Source organism: Scomber scombrus, chromosome 5, assembly GCF_963691925.1.
Source record: "Scomber scombrus chromosome 5, fScoSco1.1, whole genome shotgun sequence".
NCBI classification, from domain to species: domain Eukaryota; kingdom Metazoa; phylum Chordata; class Actinopteri; order Scombriformes; family Scombridae; genus Scomber; species Scomber scombrus.
Window position 1 is genome coordinate 24,655,271 of NC_084974.1, and position 26,772 is coordinate 24,682,042.

General features: G+C 38.7%; 2 protein-coding genes across 2 annotated transcripts in view; both read right to left on the bottom strand.

Moving 5' to 3' along the window:
• Positions 1-7,271: 7,271 nt before the first annotated feature.
• zmp:0000000529 (WD repeat-containing protein 20) lies at positions 7,272-20,779 on the bottom strand. The gene is made up of 4 exons (XM_062419030.1): positions 20,168-20,779; positions 16,479-16,661; positions 14,294-15,694; positions 7,272-7,967 (listed from the first exon to the last, which is right to left on the bottom strand). The coding sequence occupies exons 1-4, from the start codon at positions 20,585-20,587 to the stop codon at positions 7,920-7,922; spliced, it is 2,052 nt and encodes a 683-aa protein (XP_062275014.1). The 5' UTR covers positions 20,588-20,779; the 3' UTR covers positions 7,272-7,919.
• An 849-nt stretch (positions 20,780-21,628) lies between these two features.
• LOC133980371 (mitogen-activated protein kinase kinase kinase kinase 5-like) overlaps positions 21,629-26,772 on the bottom strand; it is a 39,021-nt gene continuing 33,877 nt past the window's right edge. Inside the window, exons 27-32 of the mRNA XM_062419074.1 lie at positions 26,615-26,718; positions 25,419-25,596; positions 25,214-25,282; positions 24,013-24,105; positions 23,495-23,621; positions 21,629-22,346 (exon numbers count right to left, since the gene is read on the bottom strand). Of these exons, the coding sequence (XP_062275058.1) occupies positions 22,250-22,346; positions 23,495-23,621; positions 24,013-24,105; positions 25,214-25,282; positions 25,419-25,596; positions 26,615-26,718 (668 nt within the window). The 3' untranslated portion in view covers positions 21,629-22,249. The remainder of the gene's footprint in view (positions 22,347-23,494; positions 23,622-24,012; positions 24,106-25,213; positions 25,283-25,418; positions 25,597-26,614; positions 26,719-26,772) is intronic.

Here is a 26,772-nt window from a genome sequence, read left to right on the forward strand (position 1 = left end):
TTGACTGTTATTGTTCAGAGGGAAATATGGTGATTTTTTTACTTCATTACATTAATTCTGCAGCTAAAGTTAGTACTAAATTTGATTTTTATGCACTAAACATATAATCAACCTATAAAAAATATGATGCATTATTATAGAATAAAGCTCTTGTATATTTTCTCAGGTGTTCAGTTTCTGTGGGATGGGATTTATGTGAGGTCATTAAACTTCATGTTTCAGACCCAACTTCATTAGGTCTGATAACTTACCTGTGGGGGTGATTGTGTATGTTAAAATATTAAAATGTTAAAACTAGTTCTACCTCATCCAGTTACATTAAAACACTTTTTTTTTTTAAACTATGGTAAATTGTTGTTTTTCTTTTGGCATTTCATAGACTAAATAATTGATTATGTATTAATTACTCAGGCATTAGTTTAGGTTATTTATTTGCACAGAGGTTAAAATACAATATTACACAGTAAAAGAAAGTTATATTAATTGTGCAGGAGAGGAAATAAGCCCAGAGCGCAAGTCATTAAAAACACACTGAGTCATAAAACCAATACAACATTAAATAGACCCAAAAAAACACATATTCAAAATTTTAAAATAAATCACTGACAAATTAACATTGATCAGTTATTAATATGGGCTGCATTGCACCACTGTGGCTCTGATTTTTGCTCATTTGTGTGGTGCTTTGCTTAAAAGTGTCTGCAAAGGAATAAAAGTAACATTAAATATATATAATAAGCAGCTGCAGCGGAGGTTTAGTAATCTCCGAGGTCAGAAAATAAGTAAGAAATGCGATCACTTTTTTTCTTTACAGATTTTATTGTAAGCACAAAATTAGGAGTTTCCGGATGTACTCTGACAGTCTCCGGCTTGACGCACCCAGACAAGAGACGTAGCTGTTGGGACGTCACCCTGCACGTCATGTCGGTACTTCTTTTCCTCGTCAAGCAGCAGAAAGTAAAAGTGACCGTGTTTGTCTGCACTGCCCTCTGTCGTTAAAACAAAGACAGCGTGTTTTTCTTTCAGTAACTACCGAGCTGCAAAATATGTAAATACAGTTTACTTACAGGATTTTGTGGATTCTGACGGCTCAGTTGCACTTCAGCCACCACAGTAGACAAAAGTGCATCATCCCATACACTTCATCTGCAGTAACTTTTTTTGGTTGTAAAGTGTGTTTGACATGTGATTAATGGGCTAAAACATGTAAGAACACTGATATGGTTATTTTCATGTTCACCACAGATCAACATCTAAGTGAATAAAGTTCAGTCATACATCATATTTTGTGCCAATATTGAATAATATTCAATTTGATCACATTTATGTTTCCTTGCAGAAGTTCCTAAAACAGTCTTGAGACCAAAAATCTTCACTGGAACAGATGAAATACATTGAATACATTGCTTCCTTTGTAAATAAATATAAAGTAAAACACTAGTTTCTCTGTGGCTGTGGTCAGGTAGGAACATTCATCATAGTGACAGCAGACATTTAACCAGTATCATCTTATTATAATAGCCTGTAAATTAACCAGTGAAACCAGTGTGGGCACACAACATGTCAGTCATGTCAGGACACACCAACAGGATCAAAAATATCCTCTAGTGTCTATAATGAAACAATGTAAAGTGTTTAATGTGTGATTAATGGGTTGAAACATGTAAAAACACTGACATGATCCTTTTCATGTTCACCATAGATCATTATCTAAGTGAATAAAGTTCAGTTATACATCATATTTTGCACTATTTTGAATAATATTCGACACATTTCTTTTCATTGATTGGTCAATAAATATTTTATAGTAAAATCCTAAATTCATAACAGTAATAGTTTCTCTGTGGCTGTGGCTATTGACAGTACACGTTTAACCAGTATCATAGTAGTATAATATACTGTAATTTAACCAATAAAACCAGTATGGACACAACATGTCAGGACACACACACACAAACAGAGATTATTTCAGTTTCAATGTTTTAATAACAGATCTCCATATACAAACTGGATACAGTGACGTCATTCTGCCGTTATAACTTCCACCAGGACAGGCAAGTGTGTGAAAGCGTGTGTGATGCTCTGTGTTTGTGTTTGTGTGTGTGTGTGCGAATGTGGGTGTGTGTCTGTTAGTGCATGCGTATGTGTGTGTGTGGGTTTGTGCATGTGGTTACTGTATGGTAATAGAGAATGCATATTTCCACACATGCACACTCACACACAAACACATACACAGATAAATAAAAATAATCTCAAAACATTAAAAAAACTTTTACTCATCTTGCTTCAGCTTGAAATATCAAATAAGAAACTAACTGCAGAAATGTGCTGTACATACAACATACTGTATATGGAATGATATTTGTTCCCTTGGTACTGAATGTTTCTCTGAGTTGCAAAACAAGGCTTTAAGAGGAAAAAAACAGTCTGAGCTTCAGTTTTTCAGTTTATTCTGGCATCCTAATGTGTTTTTTATTGGGTTTTTTTAGCTTCGATGGCTCGGCTTTTGGTCTTTGGACTGAGCTTTTTTTAGTTTTGTTCTGCTTATAGACAGACTGGACACAGCAAATCTGTATAGAGGTGAGAGGTGAATTATTGACTTTCTCGGGCTGTCTGGAGTTTGTGGCTGTTCCTGCAATCTAAGCTTTTCTCTCCGAGTTCACAGCCTCTTCAGGCTTGCTTCCCAGCTGAATTCAAATACTTTCCATTAATCTAAAGCATGAGTTGGCCTGGTCTCAACATTTAAAAAAAATCCCAGTATCTTTGCTCTAAAATAAGGCTTAATGATCAGTGTTCATCTAACAGGCATGAATACTTTAGTTTCTCAAAAGGAAGCACAAAATTCAAACTAATTTGGGTTGTTTTTAAAGCACAGGAGGTACAAATAGACATTTAAACACACTGAATCTTGTATTTTGTTAGACATATTAAGTGTTCAAGTAAGAATTTCTTGTTTTGGAGATGAACCACTGATCTGCAGGATACTGTTTAATGAGGCGGGATTCATATTTTGTTATGAGAGTTTGGCTGTAACCACATCTGGGCTCCATATTGCACAAGTGTTCTGGCATGAGCCCTTATATATGTTCCTACTGTAATCTTAAGCAAGCTGATCTTACAAAGTTAATTATGACTTTCTAAAGCAATCAATTCAGATTGACTTAAACATATCAAATAGAAGATGTGAGTAGCAGGTATTATGAGGTGATGATGTAGTACAAAAAACAGAGATTCTTACTTCTTTCTGCAAAGTTAAACACACACTAACTGATCTCTTTACACCTGCAGTCACGTCTATTTCAGCTCTTCAGTTCAGGAGCAGGATCATTATATTTTTTTACTCCCTCTCATGTTTTTCTAGTGGCTGAAAAAAAAATTGAACACGACTCACAATTTTGGCCAGTAAATATGAAATGTTAAAGTGCAGGATAATCCAAGGCTGACAACTGCGTCATGTACACAAAATCTCAGATTTACCTCATATAAACCTTCCTCACAGACAGTGCCCTGGTGTAAGACTATGATTGTAATCATTTAGTAGTACATTGGCAGGAAAATCCAGACCTGTTATCTTTTATTCAAATACAAAACATCCTGATTATGTCTAAATCTGCATTAATTTGAATGTGTGTCAAATATATCTTGGATTAGCAATTGTTTTTTGATAAGAAAAAGAATATATTATGCTTCCCCCATTCATTTTATTTTAATAATGAGGACCTGAGCTCACTGGTTAACAGAGAAATACACATTTGCATTTGAAGTAAAGCTAAAGAAGAGGGCTGCGATTACTTAAAGTGAGACATGATCAGGAGGAGAGAGAGAGAGAGAGAGAGAGAGAGAGAGAGAGAGAGAGAGAGAGAGAGAGAGAGAGAGAGAGAGAGAGAGAGAGAGAGAGAGAGAGAGAGAGAGAGAGAGAGAGAGAGAGAGAGAGTGTGTGTGAGACAGTGAGAGAGAGAGTGTGTGTGTGTGTGTGTGTGTGTGTGTGTGTGTACTTACTTTGAGTACACACTGAGTTTGTGAGGTTTTGCAATATACTGACCAGGCTCTCTTTAATGCAGCCAGGTTTACATTTGCATCCACACACACACACACACACACACACACACACACACACACACACACACACACACACACACACACACACACACACACACACACACACACACACACACACACACACACACACACACACACACACACACACACACACACACACACACACACACACACACACACACACACACACACAACAACAACAACAACAATTATGGAGAAATGCATCTCTGACCACCTCTAAATGTGAGATTTAATGTAATGTGGAAAGTGTGTAGATTGAAACAAACATTTAATCACAAAATAGTTGGATTCAGTTGCACCTGTTTGGAGAAATTAAAAGTTTTTGTCCGTCAGTGTTTTAGGATAAAGGTTGAATCTATGCTTTAGATCATTTTTTTGAATGTGAATTACTCCTTTAACATCTGAAGAAAGCAGATCCTAATTTTTCCCCCTCTTATCTCAGACATCGTGATGAAGCATTAATTTAGCCTTAAAGCCAAGACTGACCCCTATAAGCCTATGTGCTCATTCGAGATACACTCGGAAGACATGCTGTTGCTATGACGACGAAAGGCGAGTAAAGGGAGTGCAACAATCCCACCCGCCTCAACACCGGCTAGTACGCAGAGCGAGAAAACTGGTGGTTTTGTCTGTTGCTCCAAGGGCAAAAGCTTGGTTCCTGCAGTCCTGGAAAATGCTCTGCTATTTATAAGATGTATTGTCAGGCAGGTAACTCTATAACTCATTGACACACACACACACACACACACACACACGCATACACACAAAAAGAAGAAAAGAAAAAACAAAACACAAAGGCTGACAAAAAAAAAAATAAAAATACTGCGGGCATGCTGCAAGTTTTAAATTGGCATTGACATGTAAGACAGGTGAATCCGTCAGTAGCTGGTTATGGCAAAAGAAAAACAACAAAAATCATAAGACAGACATACAGATCCTGTCCAGAAACACCTCTGCAGCTCCTTTTCTCTCTGGTTTATGGTTTAGAAGTGGTTTGGTATGTAGATTAGCAGCTTGGCATAACTATTTTTTTTCTCCAACTTGGCTTATCCACTCCTGAAATGATTACAACATGGCAGACAGTAGCGAGCACTCAAACATGTGTCACAAAAGGCAGTAAAGATGCAGTGAAATGGGAAAAAAAGCTGCACAGAAATATTTTCATGTCAGAGAAAAAGTGTTTTGCTCTGGCTCTTTTTTTTTTTTGTCGTCTGGTGTTTGACAGCTGTTTTCTTGGCTGGAAAAGCAACCTAGCCAATCACAGCTTTGTAGGTGTTTTTTTTGGCGCTGGAGTCAGAAAAATAAAGACAAGCGTGAATGATATCACTGCAGCTCTACAGGTTATAATAAAAGTAATAAACTTGAATCTTGACACATGGCTACTTCCAGTCAAGATGTACACCCATTTAAATATCCAGTGAGTGAGTGAGAGAACTGTTTCTGCACAGATCAAAACAAGACAACAACACCCCTTGTGTCACCCATGGCAGCTCAGCATGGACTGTGGATTTATTGAATGTGCAAATTCTTGCAAGAGGCAATTCAGGTGCAACAGGAATGAGTCCAAGATACAGTATATATGATGCTACACCATAAGGGGATTGTGTGTGTGTGTGTGTGTGTGTGTTTGTTTGTGTGTAAGTGCATGTACGCGTGAGCTGTTTTACGTCCCGAATGTGCAGGTGTGTGTGTATGTGTGTGTGTTTGTGAGCAAGTTATTCATTAAGATGCTGTTTGTCCACGTGTGATGTTCAGCAGAATTAGTATTATGTGGACCTATTAACTTGGACAGTCAGCTGAAATGTACAGCTAGCAGCCACTTCAAAGATTGCTCTCTGTGCTCGACTCGGGTCAGTCCCCCCCTCCCTCTCTATCCCTCTCTCTAAAAAGTCACACAAGGACCCGAAATGTTCCCCCCTTGATCGATGGGTTGAAACTCAGCTCGCTTTCAGGGACAAACCGGAGAAACTCTTATCACATGAAATAAAAACACATTGACATCTTCAAGTTCCCTAAAACAGCAGACATTCATTTTTTTTAAAACTGTGGTTGCTATGTACAAAGAAGGATCTTCATATATTAATATTCTCCATCTTTCCTCTTTTTTTTCTTCGCATCCTTGCTCTCAAGTCATTATTTCCATACACATTTTTTTCCTTTTTGTATTTATAGAGTATTTTCAGTATTTACAATATAAATTACTACACAGTCTTGTGATAAAATAAATAACTTAAATACAATGGCCGTGGCTTTTGCAGTGTCTTTTGCAGGGTTGGGGAGGTTATCAAATGGAGGAGGGACCGAGTAGGGACTGAGTAGGGGATGAAGACATGAAGACAGAGCCTGGCCTGCCGTTAACTCCTCGATGCTTCAGGGATACAGATAGAGGATAAACAATCTCTGTTTGATGCAGTCTTTCTGTAGAGAAACACGGAGGGCAGACGAGGGGGGGCCAGGGGGTTAGAGCACTGGGAATAAAATTTACTCCCAGAGTGGCATTAGGTGGGAAACTCTTAAGAGCAAGTACAATGTATAGTAGTTCTCGCACAACTGCTGACCACCTTAACATCAGGAATCAGACATTTATCATTTCAAATTGTGACAAAGGTGCCATATAAATCGAACTAGTTTCTGTTTTTTTGGCAGGTGTCATTAAAATCATTAAACTCTGGCGAAACACCAGGTTACATTGAAACTTTAAAAGTGGATGACTCCTAATGAAAAACCTTAATTTTCTGTGGCAAAATGACACACTGAAGTTTACATAGCAGAGAATGATAGACATGAGATGAAGGATGCCACCATATCATATGGTACATTATCACTTATTTAAATCCAAACTCACTTACTTATTAAGCATGAAGCTACAGTAGATCTTCATATTTGATGAAGCACAAAACATTGTGATCAGAAGAACAACTAAAGTCATGTACTTTTTAACAGACTATGAAAAACTACAGTTGTAAGTTTAACATGGCCAAAAGAAGGTGGACACCTGAACATTATCCCCATATGTGATTACTGAGGATGTAACTCCAAACTCATAGGCATTCATCTGTTGTTTAAACAGCCTTTACTCTTCTGGAGCCTGGCTCCATTCAGCTACAAGAGTTTTAGTGAGGTTTAAAACTGATATTGTAGCAATAAGAGCCTGGCTTACAGTTCATCCCCAAGGTGTTGGATGGGCTTAAGGTTAAGGGCTCTGTGGAGGACAGTGAAGTTCTTCCACACCAAACTAGGAGAACCATTTCTTTATGGATCTGGCTTGGAGCACAGGTGCACCATCATCTTGAAACAGGAAAAAGTTTTCCTCAAACTGCTGCAAGTTGGTTGAAAACATCAAATGCTGCTGCCCTCACTCAAACTAATGGGCCTCATAAAGCAACATAAACAGCCCAAGACAAACTCACCCTAAACAGCCCAAGACAAAGGGGGTGTCCCCATACTTTTGGCTATATAGTGTATATGGTCTATTGCAGCTAGCTACCAGAACTGAGTCTAAGCAAATAACTGATGGCTAATGGTTAACTAGCTGATATGCTAACTAGTCTCTCAGTGGTCCTGGCTAGTCTTGTAACGGATTTTGACATCTTCATAAATTGTTGCATCAAAAGTTTCCCACCTATGTGTCCATCATGAGAGTAAAATCATTAAGGAACAGGGTTTTGGTCATGGCAAGAACAGAGATACACTGAGGGTATAATACTGCAGTGGTAGGGTATGGTCTCTGGTTGTTGGCCCCTTTATTTGAATCTTTTGAGGATGGGGGGAGAGGCTGTCGGACAAACAGAAGACAACGGAGGTGGAGGGAGGGGATGAGTGCAAAGCTTCTCCTCCAGCTATACCACTGTGCCGCTCGGAGAGTTACCGTTTTGTGCTGTCAAGTTCTGAACAAGAGACAGAAAGACAAAAAAAACATAATGGTAAAAGTTAGACAGGCAGGGACAATCACAGCAAGAAAAATACATTCTCCACTCCACTTGTAGGAGCAGGAACATAAAAAGAAATAGTTCTTAGGAAAGGAAGGGTGAAATCATCTCCAAATGTTGAGTCATTTCTCTAGCTTTGGAAGTGCTGCAGCCTGAAATATCGACTCTATAAAAAATAAAATCAAAATAACCTGACCTGCAAGAAAAAGACTTAGTTTACATTACATCACTGTACTTATGAACTTCCAAAAGTTCAGTGTTGTTGTCTAATTACGATTTATAATGGATGGAATGCTGAAATAAATTAAACCACGCTCAATCTGGATTTACTCATTTAAAAGAGAAGTTTAAGATGGTTTGGTAGGCTCCACGCCTGTTTTGGTGAGTGTCTTTCAACCATCTCATCCAGATTAACACTTACATACTGTTCATATTTTACACACTCGCAGTATGTTCTGGGTCAGTTTTGACCCAGTCTAAGAATCGCCTCATAAAAAATGTCAATACCAAATTTTGAACCACAGATCTGTTAAGAAAGCATCAATAGACTATCTGACTGATCAATAAATGGATGATTAAACCTTGATTAATGTTTCAGAGAGTAGAGAGAGTGTATTTTTTAGGTTTTACTCCACTCATTTCTGGAGAAAAAACACCTTCTATCACCCAATGTCCTATTTTACCTAAGACATGAAAATATAACATAGCAATAATGATTTAAATGTATTTTATTGAAACTGAAAATGACAAGAACTTTATGGAACTGTGGGGTTTATTGTATAACCATTAGAGCCATCAGTCTTCACTGCTACATCATAAAAAGAAATCCTCGTAACTATCTTATTAAAACTATTAACTATTCATTTAACAAAAAGACATGTCAATAGATATGGGTCAAACTTGACCTGGAACAGCCTCAATGGACAAAAATGTGTAGCACCTATACAAAAGTATAACATTTTAAAATATCTCCATTTTTGTGCATTATGGTCCACTTTAGGAAACGTCGTCAAATTTTAAGGTAAAAGACTTTTGGGGTGTTTTTACAGCTGTCAGATGTGAAAATGGGTCAAATTTGACCCCAACAGTATGTAAGGGTTAAAAGGAAAACTTAAATCATCCATTCAACAATGAAAGGAAAAAGTTACATAGAGAACAGGTGTATGCCTTCTTATGGGTTTTGTTTTTCTACTTGGACAAAGCCTCTTACCTGGCAAGAGCAAGACCAAACTTTTTTGGATGTGGACACTTTGTAATTTACTCCGGCTTTTGGAAAATAAGACAATTGGCTTGGTTCTCTGGTGCAGAAGAAATAGCCCATGGCATGTCTTAAACCCACTACTATTCCTACTTATGCTGAGTGGAGATATACACCTTATAAGTTAGGTTATAAGTAAAACATCAAGTGCTGGGACTGTCAGTCCTCCACACTCGACTATGGAAATGGATACAGCTTTTTTAAATTTGAGTCTATAAATCAATTCGGTCTGCCTGGGGTGTGGGAAATAATCCCCAGCCTGGCAGAAAAGAGGAATAAGTGGACTATACTTCCTATGGACACCATCCTAGACACGCCGTCTATTGAACAGCAACATCTCAGAGCCGACTTTCACCAGGAGAGATGTTAAGGCAGTAAATGTGTGTTATTGGTCATGCTTCACTTAAACAAAAAAAACCCAAGTATTTTCAAACTGTAAACAATGCAAAGGTAATATGGGAATTGGGAATTAATTCAGGTCATTTAAATATATCATATCGAAGGAAAATCATTTATTGACAGACTTTAATTAGAATTTTCTGGCTCAGAGTAAAACCTGGCTGAACAATAATATTCCAACAACTATGACTGATGTTCCTGGCTATGCTTGTTACAGAAAAGACAGGCCATCAGGAAAAGGAGGGGGAGTCCTGATCTATATCACAGAACCCCTGAAGTGCTCTGAAATTAATCTGGATACGTTTGATTTAGAATGTCTAATATTGAATATTGTCTTGTCAACTTAGATTAATTTTAACATTTTAACTGTTAAATTGTGAAAATGAAACTATATTACTTGGAGATTTTAATATTGGATGATAAAAGGCCCAACAAAACTTAAACGAACAAGTAAAACACTTGTAGATATAATGCTTATGATCATAATTGGATTTTAATTGAAACTGATGAAGAAATGTTTCCAGCGTTTTTTTGGCTCTAGACCAACCGTCAATAATCAGCAGAATGGGATTCAAAACAACAAAATCCCTCAGTTTGAGATTGAAGTAGTAGTAGAAGTAGGTGTTCAGTAGGTTTCGGTCCAGAATACATGAATGACATGCTAATAGAATATAAACCCAGTAGGGCTTTAAGATCTGATAGTGGAGCCCAGAGTTCAAACTACACATGGTGAAGCAGCTTTTAGCTGTTATTCTGCACACAACTGGAACAAACTGCCAACAGAACTGAAATCAGACCCAACTGTGAATATTTTTAGATCCAGGTTAAAAACGTTTCTTATGATTGAGCTCTTTTAAATCACTTTAAATGTTCATCTTTTATTTGCACTGTATGTTCTTTTAATGATTTGAATGCATATCATTATTTTATTATGCACTCTGATATTTTATGCTCTATTTTAGTCTAGCTTTTTCTTTTCTTTCTCTCTTTCTATTTTTTTGTACTTTTTTTCCTTTCCTATTATAATTGGGTTCTTTTTGTCTTTAAAAAAAAAAGAAATTGTATGTTTCAATGTTTCCAATTTTTACTATAATTGGGTTTTATTTTATTTATTTTTTTATTGTATGGTTTTATGCTTACAATTCTAACTAAAATGTTTGTTGTTATGTAAAGCATATTGAGTTGCCCCTGGGTATGAAATGCACTATATAAATAAAGCTGCCTTACCTAGAATATAAATTGGGATTCAGTCCTACAAACATATGATTTAAGTAACATCTTGATGGATTGACTTGTAAATACAAATCAAAAATGTATAAAGCTGTTCAAATGTGGTAAAAAAAAGAAAAGACTATCTCTGCCTTGGGTTCATAACAATATTTGTCAGCAAATGAAAATTTTCACAGGAAGGATATTCATATTTTTGAAGGACTTAGAAATAAAGTGGTCAGTGAATTAAGAAAAGCTAAGACTGCCTACTTTGTGGTGAATTGTTTTGTTTTGTACAGTTGATAGGAAATAGCTTTAGAGACATTTCAATAGACTTACTAAAAGGCAGTCTAATCAGAGAAAATGAATAATTCAATTGGATGTAAATGGAGTGATCAGTTCTGACAGCATGGTAATTTTAAATGCACTTAATGCCTTTTTAGTCCCATCAGTGGAAGAACTGGCAGCAAGCTTTAAAACCATTAGAACTGTCAGGGACTTCAGTAAATGACACAGCAAATTTATTTTCCATCACACAGACTGACCAAGGTCAAATTCAACAAACAATCAATCAATTAGATGATTCAAAAGGCTGAAGATATATTTGGGCTAGACACTGATTTTACAAAAAAAATGAAGGATACTGAGGCTGTGATAAGGCCTATAACACATATGATACATTTACTAGGGATACTGGGGGAACTTCCTCAAATATTACAACCATTTTTAAACCTGGAGACCCTGACCAAGCTTGTAATTACAGAACGACATCAATTCTTTCCATAATCTCGAAACTTATTGAACATTTAGTGACAGAGACACAATTTCACTATTTCAACAAAAATGATTGAGGTCACTAAATGATGGTAAAGTAAAAGTTGAAGCAGTATTTTTATATCTGAAAAAGGCCATTGACACTGAATCATGAGATACTTTTAAATAAACTTAGGGTCAAATTTGACCAATTTTTACATTTGAGAGCTGTAAAAAAATATATTTTTGTCACACTTTTTGTAATGTGACCCCAAATATACAAAAATGTAAATAAAATGCACATTTTTTTTGTGCAGGTGACATTTTTGTAGAGGCAAATCTGAACTGCATGTATTTAAAAAAATAAATAAATAAATAAAAAACCACCATTCAAACATTTTGTATTCTTCATATTCTATAAAAATTCTATACAATGGACTATAATATAATGATTGTAAATGTCTTTTTAAATTTTTTTTATCTATAAATAAATAGAATACACTCCTTATTAAGGATTAATCAAACATTTATAAATGACTGATGGTGAATTTATGAATGTAAATTATTGTAGAGACCAATTATGAGTCAGAATTTGAACAGTATGTGAGGGTTAAAAAGCTAAACTTTTCCCAACAACTCCTCATCTCAAGTCCTGAGAGCAACCTGTCAAAATTAATGGTATGTCACCCCTTTTAAGTTTAAAAAAGGGCGTACCACAAGGTTTCATTCTGGGACCAAAGCTGCTCTTTTCATTATACATTAATGAGCTACCAGACAAATGTAAAGAGGCTGGCTGCTGAGTATATGCTGACGATGCAATAATGTATAGATCGACTAAGTTTTTCAAATCTGATTTTAATGTTTCATTGTTTTGCAGTTTTCTTTTATTTGTTTTTCTATTTTGTTTCTTCTTTATTGATTGTGTTTTAATTTATTCTGTATGGTTTTATTGTTTTAATTAGTCTTTGATTCTGTAAAGCGTATTTAAGTATTGTTAAAAGCACTCTATAAATAAAATGTATTATTAGTATTATTATTTATTAAGACTCCGACAGGCTGCAGAGTTACTGAATTGGTAATGGTTGGTGTGTCACAAGGGATTTAAATTAACTTCCTCACTCTGAACTGTGCAAAAAGTGCTTCAATGTGCTTTTCCATAAGACGAAGAATGTGTGATGGCTTCATAATAACTATTAAATGGAAGGAAATAAAGAAAATAAATGAGTTCAGTTATCCGAGTGTTGTCTTGGATTCCCAACTAAAAATTTGAAGCACATATTAGGAAAGTGTCTAGGTTAACCTTAACTGTTTTTCGACTTAGAAGATCTCGTTTACCCATAATCTTATCACATTATTGTGTAACAGTGTGGGGCCGGGCAGCCCAATCAGCAACAAAAATCTATAACGTCATTATACAAACAAGCCTTGAAAATATTGGATCAGACGGCACTAAAATTGCACCACTTTAAAATTCAGAAAAACTATAATTTAAGATGATTTCTAAGTGTGTGAATAGCCTTGTCCTAGAACTAGTCAATGATTTTGAAATATAAGCAGCAAAGACGATGGGAGCAGTTAGTGGAGACTGCAAACCAGCAAAACACAAAACAACATTCAGTCAATACTCTCTTCCATTTAAAGGCCCACAAGATTTGGAAAACCCTGCCATCAGAAATAAAAACATGTACTTATTTTAAAGCTTTAAACACTAAGGCAAAACTATGACAAATCAGTGAGCACTGAGATACATGGTTTATATAGCATACACACTTTCCTTTTGGTTGTTTTTACTCATTGCTGTCGTCTGTGTTTCTCAATTACTGTTTGTCTATGTCAGTTTAATTGTTAGTTTCTGTGCCTGTATTGTGTTTTATCCCTTAAAAGCCTAACCAAAGACAAAGACTGCAAATTATGGCTTGAAGTCCGATGTACACTGCATCAGTTGCATTTTATTTAAATATAACAATGCTGATGTGTATCGTCCTGGTCAAATAATGGAAATTAAACTATATTTAACAGGTCAGCTTAATCTTCTTAATCATGTTTTTTATGTTTTAATCAGTTGATAATGATTTTGGACTTTTGTTAAAACTTCCCCGCAAGCATGTCCATGTGGGCCCCATAAGGGTTAAATTTGGGCTGCAATATGTGTCCCACGTGGGTTCTTACTGGGTGAGTTACACATGTGGGACCCATGTTTTTGCTCATATGGTGTCTAAGTGGGATCAGAATGGACTTTAAATAGGGCCATTTAGCCAGCCCACATAAGCTTCACATGTAGGGGCCATGTTTCTGAAACCATATAGGGCCCATACAATTTGCCCTGTTTATGCCCATGCCCACTTACATCCCTTATGGGGCTCATCCAGTCAGCCCACGTTGGCTTCACATGTGGGGCCCATGTTACTGAAACCATGTGGGACCTGGAAAAGTTGCCCAGTTCAAGCCCATGCCCACTCAGTACCCACGTAGCCCGAATTTAAACAATTTGGGGCCCACATGGACATGTTGGCTGGGCTGTGATTTTTTTTCTCCCATTACTGACATTCAGTCGACTGAATAAATAACTGACAGATTGATTACAATGAGAATAATTGTATGTAGCAGCCAAAGTATTGATGTATTATAAATGTTTTTATAATAAAAGAGTTAATTAAAGCCGTACCGCCTTCCCCGGTCGTGCCCAGGTACAGATGAGACCCTCTTGGCAGGCTGTGATGATGCAGTCGTCCATGAACACCAACACGGTCAGCCTCTCGTGTGCAATCTTTTTGCACACTAGAGGCTCCAGCAGGGGCACTTCATGCATGCGTGGGCACAGCGTGGTGCCCAGGACCTTGGCTGCGTCCAGCCGGTTGCTCCGCGGCGCCACGTTGATCTTATCGTTGCTCTTGCTGATGTTGCCCAGGCTGTGGTAACGCTTGTGCTCCTTCTCCACCCCACCGCTGCCACCAGACTTGTCCGACTTGCGCTCCTGGAGTGACAGCGTGGCAAAGCGGCCGATGCTGAACGGGGTGCTGTTTCCTCCTCCGCTGCTCCCTCCACCTCCTCCCCCTCCCCCGCCGCCCTCCGAGGCGCCCTGGCCCTTGGAGGCGTTGGCCACGGCGGGGTGGGGCAGAGAGTTGGAGCGCGACAGGGAGCGAGGAAGGGGTAAGGGGAGCGTTGGCGGGTTGGTGGTGCCGGTGTTAGTGTTGGGCGGGTGATGGTGCCCCTCCACCGCTCCCCCACCTGAGGTGCTGTTGACCACTCCGCTGCCAGAGTTGGACAGCGAGGGTCCAAAAGTGTTAGTGAAGGCGCGGGACAGCGGCAGGCGTGGGTACAGCACATCATCTGTCAGGTCCCACAGACAGAACTGAGTGTCCTGCCCCACTGAACCAAACCGGTATGTGACCGCCGCCGAGCCGCCGCCTTTAGAGCTGTGCCGAGAAAGACGCGACAACGTGCTGCTTGTTCGAACCCGGCCAAAGTGCATGGAGTTATTTGTTGCCCCCTGGTGGAGGTCCTCCTCACTGCCGCTAAGCTCCATGGGCTCTTCATCTTCCAGGGATGTCGTAAAGGGGTCAAACGCCACCACATTGACCCAGGACTTGTGACCATGACCCCTTGCCACCACGCGGCTCTCTGCAAACGACCAGACAGTAACCAGGTCATCCTCTCCACCTGTGGCGAGATACTTCCCATCGGGGCTCCACGACACACACAGCAGCCCGCCAAAGTAACTCTTCATAACCCCTTGCAGCTCCATCGAGTCAAAGTGGAAGACGCGCAGGCAGCCGTCCTGGCCCACACACGCCACATGCACGCCATCTGGGGAGAAAGCAAACTCGTTGAGGCCTCCCTCACCCACGGCCCATCGCAAAAGCGGGTTGCGCGGCGTCTTAGTTTTACAGGCGTAAACGGCAAAGCCTTCGCCCTGTCGCAGCAGAGAGTACTGTGGGGCCGTGGTGCCACATGGGTGGTCCACATTGTAGAGGTAGAGGTGGCCGCTTGCATGGGAGGCCAGGAACAGGTTCTCCGACTTCGGAAGCCATTTTAGACACGTCACCTTAGATTTGTCTATCAACCTCTAGAAAACAGGAAGGAGGAAAGGTGGGGATAGAGAGGAAGATGACAGGAGAGATTTTGTAAAATACAGGAAAGAAAGAAGGATTTAAGAGGAGTTTGAAAGAAGATTAAAGGGGAGGAAAGAAGGAGGCATGGGGGAGACAAAAATAAAAGTAAGAGTAGAATAAAGATATGACGAATACATTGATTTTATATTTGGGCCATTAAGTAGACACTAGGTAGAGTCAAATCATTACTAGCGAAATTTGACATGTAGAATATATATATATAAACTACAGAGAGAAGCACACACAGAAAGAAAGCATAGGAAGGCCTGTAGAGATCTAGAAACAAGTGTGAGCTGCAGCAGGGACGAAGACAAAGACTGAAATCAACCGAGAGAGAAAACCAGGGGAGTGAGAGATTACCAATGAAAAAGATTTAGAAAAGTAAATCCCAGGGAGGTGAACAGATTCAGAAGATATGCAAACAGAAAGTCTGCATGCAGTAGCTAGTGCAAATGTACACTCCCAACCTCTTAAATTTAATAGGGAATCCCATTACGGAGATACCCATTAAACAGATATACGCAGTTCAGGAGATGCAGAGAAAAATATGAATACAACAAAGCATGAATATAGTGTTTGAATGTCTCAAAAGGCAACATGAGGCATCCAAAGTAGGGAGAAAAAAAGATCAATACAAAGAATGAGAAATAGCTCTGCTGACAGCAAACTTCAATCACAATTTTCCCTAACACAGATGAAAATCTAATATTTGCAGACATACGCAGACAAATACAATACCTCCTCATTAAAGAGTTTACTGGTTTCCTTCTTGATGGGGTCGAGATACTGGACCTGTCCAGCCGAGAAGCCCACGATGAGAGCTACACTCTCCGCTGTGGCAGAGTACTGGTTGAAGTCGTGACACGTCGGCTGAGTCCCCTTGTAGATTCTCTTGTCTATTGGCTTACTGAGGTCTACAGCCTGCAGACGGTCCCAAAAAAAAGAAAAAGAAGGAGACAGAAGAGGAGAATGGTGATGCACAGGCAAAACACCTGCCAAGATGTGAGTTTCAGGGACATTTAGAGGTCCTCGGGGTGGTTTAAGCTAGTCCCAGAGGACACATTTGAAACAAGAATCGGTACTGAAACAATTTACCACAGCTAGAAACATATGCTGACAATGCCGCTCATATTTTAAGGGTCTGTGAGGGAAATTATTTGTTCATGTTGAATGCAAAAAAATTCTTGTGTGAATTTGTGCGTGAAAGGTTAAAATGCTTTGCGACAGTCGTAGAGATCACATTTGTGCGTCTGAACAGTATATTGCTGCGTGAAAAGCAAGGATCATGTCTTAATGCTTGATTATATCCTGCCATGTATTTTTGGGTATAATCATGCATACAGTAGTCACAGTAACTCCTAGAGGTTGGTGTGAAAGAAGAAGTATTCGCCCTCACTCCTCTGCAGAAGCTTGTATGTCTGAGCGTGAGTGTGACGATACTGTACTGAGAAACATTTTCTTTCCACATTGAAGTCGAGTGTGAGAGGTGAGTTGCCATGAGGAGGCTCATTTGTCATTTGTTTTTTTCTTATTTTGATTAATCCATTATCAAGATATCAACATATTCTTCATTTATCTAAAAGATCAATGATTAACGTCAGGTTTTGGTGTCACAATGAAGAAGAATGAAGCTTTCTTTCTTGTGCTGCTGCATGCTCCGACATTGAAAAATCACACAGGGAGAAATCCATCATACAAGAGTTGCTGACGTTTCCACCGACAGAGGCCACACGAGACCAGAAATCAACATGGCTGCAGGTGTATTTCTAGACTGGAAACTCTCTCTCTCGCTCATGTTATTGGTCTCCACACCAGAACACGTTAAGGTCACACCTGATCTCTGAGGGTCTAGTTTATAATGTACTCCTCACTGTCAGGATTTTAAATATACATGGTCTTAATGTCCACCATGCTAGAGACACAATCAACCATGATACAAATAAAATATTGGGAAAGAACCGACTCATGATGTCTAATAAATCATAATTCACTGACTTAACCCATTCTTGAGAACTGGGAACAAACTTTATTTTGGGGGTATTTTACTTTTCAATTATGCTGAATAAATATATTTTGAAATATCAAAGTCTTGGCTATGAAATCTTGTGACGGGCCAACCTCTCAGTTATTACATTTTTTCTTGAATAGCACGTTTTGCACTTAGACTTTAATTTTCTCGACTTTGTCAGGCATGCAAAAAGTCATAGTATTATAATATAAAACATGAAGGAAATGTTTAATGTTTTTTTTAAAGTATTTAATTACAAGTTTATTTAATCAGCTATATAATCAAAACGTTTGATATATTTTATCCATGTAATAAATACCATTATAATATTGTTGGAAATGTGGGACTGAAGAAGTAGACAAGACTCCCCAGTGAGCAGTGATTTAGTGATTTAGCGCTCAAATGTAACAAATCAAACTGTTCAACCAATTTCAGGACATCTACAGATGGCGTGTCTTCTCCGTTGTCCCGCAAATTAATAAAAGCTTAATAAACACTTTATCATGAAATAACTTTGAAGAGGCAGTGCACAATAAATCTGATTATTAGCGATGTATCTATCCCATACACCTGATCATATCGGCACCAGTGGTGACCTTATTAGGAAAGTTTGGGTGTTGGCCCGATGTGAATCAGTTTTCATGCTAATGTAATGTTTTCTCCAAAAGTTGCATTCATATTTATTGAATGTAAATGTATGGGAAAATAAATTTCACCTCTGATTTCTATGCCTGGACCTGAGTACGATATTTTGTTCTCTTTCATGTATCAACATGGCTGGAGTGTAGGGGCAGAAATCGTTAAATAAATTACGATACCAGTACCGATCCAAATACCCTTAAAGTGATACCGATAGCAATTGAGTACTTCATTCGATACCCATCACACATTTTGTGCACTTGCTTTTATCCTGAGTAACAGGCACTCGATACCTTAAAAGGTATTGAGTACCGATACCCAGCCCTACTGTGGTGACAGTAAACATCCTTCATCCTTGATCCATTTGCTCAATTTCTGTATAACAATGCAAAATTAAAAAAAAATCAGTGTAGAGTTGCTTGAGAAATGACTGTAACTATGATTTTGGTTGCAGATAAATGATTCCATTAGTTGTATAACTGTTGCAAGTCTAGTTAAATCATTCGTTGTACTGGCAGCAGGTAAAACTGTGTATAAACCTCAGGAAGAATATATTTTCCTGAGGTTAGCTGACATAAGGAAGATTGGGAACCCCTGAGGATATGGAGTACAATTTACTGCACGTCATGCTGCCTGCAGACCAACTAAATACTGAATGTGCTGCTGTATATTAATCGTGACATATTTCTTCTGTCGTCTACACATGCAGCATCTGTATCAGTAATAAAGCCACACACATTCCTGGCAGATTAACTACATTCATTATATTTATGGAGTGAATCATACTGAACCTGAGACAGTGTGCAGTGAAAGTTAAAGTCTTGACATTTTAAAATTGTAGTCGGTTACAACCTTCTCCCTCATTGATCCATGTCATGTCCATGTTAGTAGGAAAACCTTTTTAGATGTGTCCTCTAATTCCTCCTAAATGGGTTATTAACATTCCTCATTAAGAAGCTAGTGGTGCAGCTAGTGAGAGCAGTTTCAGCCCTCTAATAACGATCCTTGGTGAATACTATCAATGCTAAAACTAAGCTTGGTAAAGGAGGAGCAAATGCAGATACTACTCCTTCCTTCCACTCCTTTTTCTGTCATGTGCACATTATGTGAAACAATATTTTGCCACTGAATAGTTAAAAACATTGCCAAATGTAATGTTTTTTCCACACTTTTACTTCATTGTGAGCCTGTGATGCAGTGTGAGGGCTAGATTAAGATTTTAAAGCATTACAAATCAACAGTTTTTTTGTGAACGTAACCTACCTGCTTCTAACTGAGTCACCTTGCATTACACTTCAAATATGAGTACTTTACAGCAACTCCAAACTCAAACTGTGTGATTCAAAGCAAAGCACAGATCCATACTAACATTTAAAAATTGCAGCAGAGAGAATAAACTGCCTTTAGTTCATGGAGGGTTTCTAATATAAAGGCAGTGAATAGAGTGCTGTCATTGCCTTCCTGTCTGTTTCCTGATCCTATAGTAACACTGTTGCCCTGTATCCGCCTGGGTGATGCACCATTCACTGTCTATTGAGCCAACATGATCTGCCCCTCTGCTGCACTGAACATAACACTCACACATTTTTAATACGTGCATGTTCTCCAACTGTGTGTAACACTAGCAGCCAAAGAGGCTCAGTTTTTTCTTTTAAAATAAAAGATGATGAAACACGAGCTAATAGCATCAAATCAGCAGTGCAAGGCTACCATGCTAAGCTAAGCCTGACCATCCAATCTGTCATTCCGGCCAAGAGCGGAGGAAGAAGAGCAAGCTCACCTTCTTGATGTTGGTGTACGTGTAGAAATACAGCTCCCTGCCGATGTTGAAGCACACCCTCTCCGACTCCTCGCCCGGGTCTTCGGGCTGCAGCTTGACCATGGAGACCCGGACCGGCGGCAGGAAGCCCGCCGGAGAGGAGTTGGCTGCGGCATTGGAGGAGGAGGAGGAGGCGGCGGCGGCAGCAGCAGCAGCGGCGGCGGCAGCAGCCCCGGGCCCCTGCAGCAGCCCGACCCCTCCACCGGGTATCGGACCGGTTCCAGCCCCGGGGCCCAGCGTGGCTCCGGCGGACGGACCCCGCGGCAGCCCGCCCCGCTGCTGCGAGTCCGAGAGGGTGAGCAGCTTGTAGAAGCCCTCTCTGGTCCGGAACTGGGATTTAATCTCATTGATATCCTTCAGAGCACCGCCATCTCCGGCCATTTTTAGTACAAACAAGCCGCACAGGAAACTGTGATTCTGACCTGGAAATAATAATGCTGCAATAAAAAAAAGTACTAGAATAGAAATGGGAGCGGCGGAGGCGAGCAGCAGCAGCCGAGCTCAGCTAGGCCGACCAGCACACCCGGTCTGCTCCAGTGCATTTTACACCAGAACCGGCCACCATACCGCTGCTGTCTGATACATAAAGCCCAAGAGAAAGCCCTTCCGAGCCGGTGTAAGCATCATCCTCGGTCAGCTCTCTGCCTCCGTTCATCCAGCGTGCGTAAATACGTGCGATCAATGATGCGTCGGCTGCTGGCCCAGTCTGGCACTGCGCACTCCCACTAATGTGTCGGGGGTTAAAGAGAAGGCGTCCGGCCCTTATCCGGCCCTGCTTGATTTATCAACCTCCCAGTGACACCAGGACCACCTAAAGATAAGATTTGGTAGGATCAAGACAAGCAACAGTGTAATAGGTCTACTGCTTTCAAGACGCTGGCTAGAGTTTTTTTTTTTTTTTTTTTTTTACTGGTACCTCTTTAAAATGCATTATGTGGTGTCTTTTTATGGAAAGAGATTAGTGCCACAAGAGAGGGCTTCATTTGAATTGCAGAAATCTGACACTGTCATGCTCACATTGACTTTTTAAAGAAAAATTCTCTTCCTGAATACACTAAAAATGATTAAATTAAATTTAAAGTAAAGATGTCGTCTATAACAGAATGCAGTGGCTTGTAAAAGTAGATGCAGATATTATTGATTGTATGTGTTTAGCAATAAATTCACATGTGTTGTCTTGCTTATACCCCCCATGCCCATTTTATTGGTTTTCTGAAGACTAATAAATGTGCATGAGGGGGTTGTAAGCAAATCAACATAGCCACAGCTTGTCAAATGTGACCCAATCACACCATCTAAACACACTAACAGAGATTACTTAATTAACTTTCTCCTTTCATTAACTGTAACTGATTTGCCCCCGTTCCCCCTCCAAGATCAATACAATTCACCTCATCTTGTGTTAATTAACTTTATTACAGTGTAGCGGCAGTGGCAAGTGTGTATCTTCGATCCAACACTGACATACAAACTCAGGTTATAAAAATACAAAACACACAGTATGAGCAACAGCAATGCTGCTCTGCTCCAGTCCTTTATGCTTTATATGAAGTGTCTTTAGGAAGCTGCTGCTTGTATCAACAATGCGGTGGCAGAAGAAAGTAGATACTCCTCTTTAGTCTTAGAGGAGGACCTTCCTTCACTATTCATTTAGGGTTTTCTCAGATGTCTGGATTCAGGAGATTATTCTGGATCTCACAAACCAAGGTGAAATTTGGATAAATAAGAGCAGGCTCCCCTCTCAGTGTAAGGGATTAAAGGCAAGAACACAACAATCGTCTTGAATTGGTTTGACTTTGCAACATCCTGTCATCACTTCCTTATGACATAGTTCCTGTCTTCCATTTAGAAAATAAAATACTGTGGCAGTGATGCATCCGTTCCCATCACAGTTAAATCATGACAGATGATGGAAGATCCAAATGTTGATGACAGATGTGTTCATTCTCTTCTCCTTGAATACTGCAAGTCCTGGGTAGAGGCATTCATATAGAAGTGGTGTTGGGAGTTTCCCATGATGCTCTATGCTAGCAGGCGAGAGAGTCAGGGCAGCATGACGTAGCTCTCAGCAGTTTCCAGGACGTACAGGTTGGACAGCCCCGACTGGTCCTCTATCTGGTGTGTCTCCAAGACGACCATCCTGCAGCGAGAAGGTCAAGTAGGTCAGAGGATGTCAAGCAGGGATACTGTTAATATGCAGGGCAGTATCAGTCTGATGTCAGTTACAGTGTTGGAAGGTAACTTTACATGTAACGGTGTTATGTAATTTAATTACAAAATAAATGTTACTGTAATCCGTTACAGTTACTGAGAAAAAATATGTTGTTAAAATAAAGTTACTTATGAAAATGTTGATGATTACAAAGGGGGTTACATCTGAAGTCAGACCTTTAAGATTTTGCTCAGGAGGGTTTTTTCCTCATTTTTTAATATTTAACATCTTACTGAATAAATATATTGCTGTTTTTAATTCTTTGAAATCAATATTTTTTTCAAGCCTTCTTTATTTTATATTCCAAAATCTACATAAACTAATGAATACATTTTCAAATGAGAGATAAATCTTGCTTTATAAGAAATGATTTCCCTTATAAATCATGTCAATATCCATGAAAAACACCTGAACTTAGATTTTGGTGCTTAATGGGTACACTTACCCTAACAGCTGAAAACATTAGTTAAAAAATTAGAAAAGTAATCAAATGTAATAAGTTACATTACTTTGATGAAGTAATTGAAATAGTTACATTTTAAATAGGGTAACTACTAATCAGTAACCTATTACATTTCCATAGTAACCTTCCCAACCCTGGCAAGTTATGAATGAAGATGCAAAGCCAGAATATAATCTAATATTCAGATTAATTGCTGAATTTAAATATATTCCTGATATTTACCTCAGTTTCACCTCAATAACTGTTTATCACATCAGACGGTTCCTCAGTGATAAAATCCAAGATGTGTAATATTACAAATATCTGTCTAATTGGTCTTGGTGGGTTTTTTTTTTTACTGTTGCAGAGAAAAAGTCTTTGACACAGGATGTGTTGATTTGTTTAACATTTCTTATCATCTGACATCAACAGAAGCAGAGCTGATTATTGCGCATTAGGCACCATGTCCGAACAAGATAAAGAAAAACGTGCCACCTGCAAAAACCTACATTTTTATCACCATAAAGATCTAAGCAACCGGATGTGTCTTATCTTTGTTCTTATTTGCTATGCTGCCAGGTCTCTTTTGCAAAACAGCAGTGAGCAGTGAGCAGCGAGTGAGTATATGCCGTACTTGTCTGACTGCACCAGTCTGTAGATCTTCCTTGCATCTGTGGTTTCCTCCAGCACCTCAGTGAAACCTTGTCTTTTCCTCTGCCAGCCATGACGCCACACTGCTAACAGCGTGTCCTCCAAATACACTGGGTTAATTGACAGAAAAACAGAGTCAATACTTTAATTCAATTTGGTAATGCACCCCTATAACATTGTGGGACTCCTGATGGATACAAATTTAAATCAAGTGCAGCAGAATCAGAAAAATCAACTTTTTTATTCCATTTATTCTCAACTCAATTAACTCAACTGCATAAATGCAGGTGTCTTATATAACCTAGCTGCTACTATAACGTCACTTCTTTCAATCCCAACTGATGCTGACTCAACTGACATCACCTGACTCTTTCTGCAGTCACAAAAGGCTTTATACACCTTTTCTCACATATGCAACACCTGTAAACAGACTTTTAATGTTTCAAAATTTGGTGAAGTTCCCCTTTAACTGTCACTGGATTTGTCACTGGATACACTCACCTATAGACTCCACTTCATGAGCGAAGGTGGTCTCGTAGGACGTAGACCTGTTGCTCTTCAGCTCTCCCTCCAGGCCGACTATATGTACTGACCCTGTGGAGAGAGAGGGGGGTAGTCGACAGTTTATCACCTGTTACATCAGTGTGGAAACATGGAAGTAGATGAAAACACGGAGGACACATAACACTGAATTTATGCATTTATTATAAATCACATTATTACAATTATTGCCAAATCATTACCTTGTCTATCAAATATTTCTTGTAGTATTATTATTGATGTACTTTGACCATCAGAGCCTCAGTGGGAAACGAAACCCTCAAACCCCTGATAGTGTTAGGTCTGCCACAAACTTATAGAAGAATAAATGCCAACCTTTTTTTAATTTATTGGTATTTTGATAATAATGACAGCTGTAGGAATTTGACTCAGTGATACCATAATAGATACAGTACAGTAATATCATGACATATTGCACCATAATGGGGTGTATGTCCTCTCTAATATGATAAGGGGGTAGGGGGCACATTAATATGAAAACCTGTGCAATGTAGTGCAACCCAACACATTGGAAAACCATGAATCACATGGTCTCTTGTGAAATGTATTGGAACAAAGAGGTGTTGATTCAATAATAGTATTTCTTAGAGGCCAGAACTGGTAATGTTAGTTGTTTTTTTTTAAGTTTAGATTATTTCTGTCATTTTTAAATGTCTGTAACTCAAATACACATGTAAATAAAGAAAGAAATGACCAAAAAGGTGTCAGCTGAAGCATTATATAGGGTTTATAACACCACCAACCCTCTTTTCACCCATTACAAAATTCATATATACAATAATAGTTAAGCCTTTGTTTTATATTTATTAATCATCTTTTCTTTTTTTTTATATTTCAAGTCTTACACATTTTCAAATTTGTGTTGTGATGTGCACAGCTGTATAATGTCTGAAAGCTATTTTGTAAGGTAAGGTAACTTAATTGATCCCCCTAACCCTAACCCTAACCCTAACCCGAGAAATTCAAAATTGACACAACAGTAGTCTTGTAATGGTGAAAGTGATAAAAAAATAAAAATGAAATAAAATACTATACAATAAACAATCTCTGTGTAAAATAATTTTTCAATCATATAAATCTACAATGTACATAAATTCCTGATAATATAAACAGATTATAAAAGAAAATTGCATTTACTTACTTTCTATGAGGATGAGGAGTGAGCTGTTGTCCAACTGGTTTACTTGAACAACATCTGCACACGGTTTCTCTGTAAACAAACACACAAACATTGCACCGCCATCATTAACAACAACAACAAACAAGCAAAGACATAAGTGGGCTGTTTGTCCCTCATTTCTCTCACAAGCTGCTATAAAGGACGTAATGATGCAGTCTGCACTTACCCAAGCCAGAGTTGGTAAACCAGGAAGTGTTGGAGTTGAGGTTGATGTAATCTACAGTGACTGGTGTGTTGGGGTTGGACCCCCGAGAGACACCAATACACACCAGTGGGTACTCATGCTGGGGCACCACCACCATTTGAAACACCCGCAAAGGGTTGGGCAGGGGGAAGTCGAAATTCTGCAAGTCAAGATTTGGGTATTTAGTTGTTTTTCATCTCACGTAGTGCAGCTCACAAATCAGACGGCTTAAGTGTTTTGCCCCAAAACACTTACAGTAAAACTGCAACCTTTTAGCCACAAGAGGGCATATAACTCAGGGTACCAATAAGTCTCTCCTCAAGACTATAACCATTTTATGCTCAAAGGTCTAAAACTACCCCTTAAATTTAATGGCGACCATAAAATGTTTTATTTTCCTTCCAGCAGTCATTTTATTAGCTGCTGTTATAGTTAACAGTTTAATAAAAAAATTGTAAAAAATGAAACACAGACAAGTAACAATCAGCCAATGGAATCACACCATACAATATCTAAACTTAGACATATTTTTTGGTATCATTTTTATAATACACATGTATATATATGTAGCATTTAAAACCTATTTAGCATTTATGGGGTTTTTTATGCTTTTATTTTGCACACTTTTTTCATATAAAGTTTCACCTGCAGTGCAAGATGAACGAAAACGTACTATTTTATATATACGTTTATACTATTTTATTTGACTGTTTTATTTAACACCCCCCTCCTCCTTTACAAGAAGAGGTTTTGGGATTTCGATACAATGCTCTATTAATTTCATGGACCTTTAAAAAAAACTCCTGCTTTGTAGTATTTGCTGTTTGCTGCCACATTAACAGCGATGTCAAATAAATGCATTTAACCTCTGGTTTTAAAAATCCTGTCCTACATTTTATGTTTCATTGTCATTTTTCTTTGTAGGAAATCCTGATTCTGGATGTTCTGACCTCTCTGGGACACAGCATTAGATTTAAGGAGTAAAATATCAGAACATAAAGGAATAATTACGTAATAAAACAGGCTTTGCAAATTTTAATGGCTGGACATTTGCTCTGGAAAATTATAATGATTCTGTAACAATTTTCTGCCATTTTATATACAAAACAGTTAATCGAGAAAGTAAATGGCGGATTAATTGGTAATAAAGAATAATCTGCAGTTGTAGTCCCACATACCTTAATGAGCATGAATTTGTGCATTGGCTCGTACCACTGCAGCAGCACCACACTGGACTCCAGAGCACAGACCAGGAACACACAGCCTCGCTGCGAGTTATCTGCTGCAGGAGACAGGACAGAAAAACAAGTTTTAGTTTAATTATCTCACATATCAA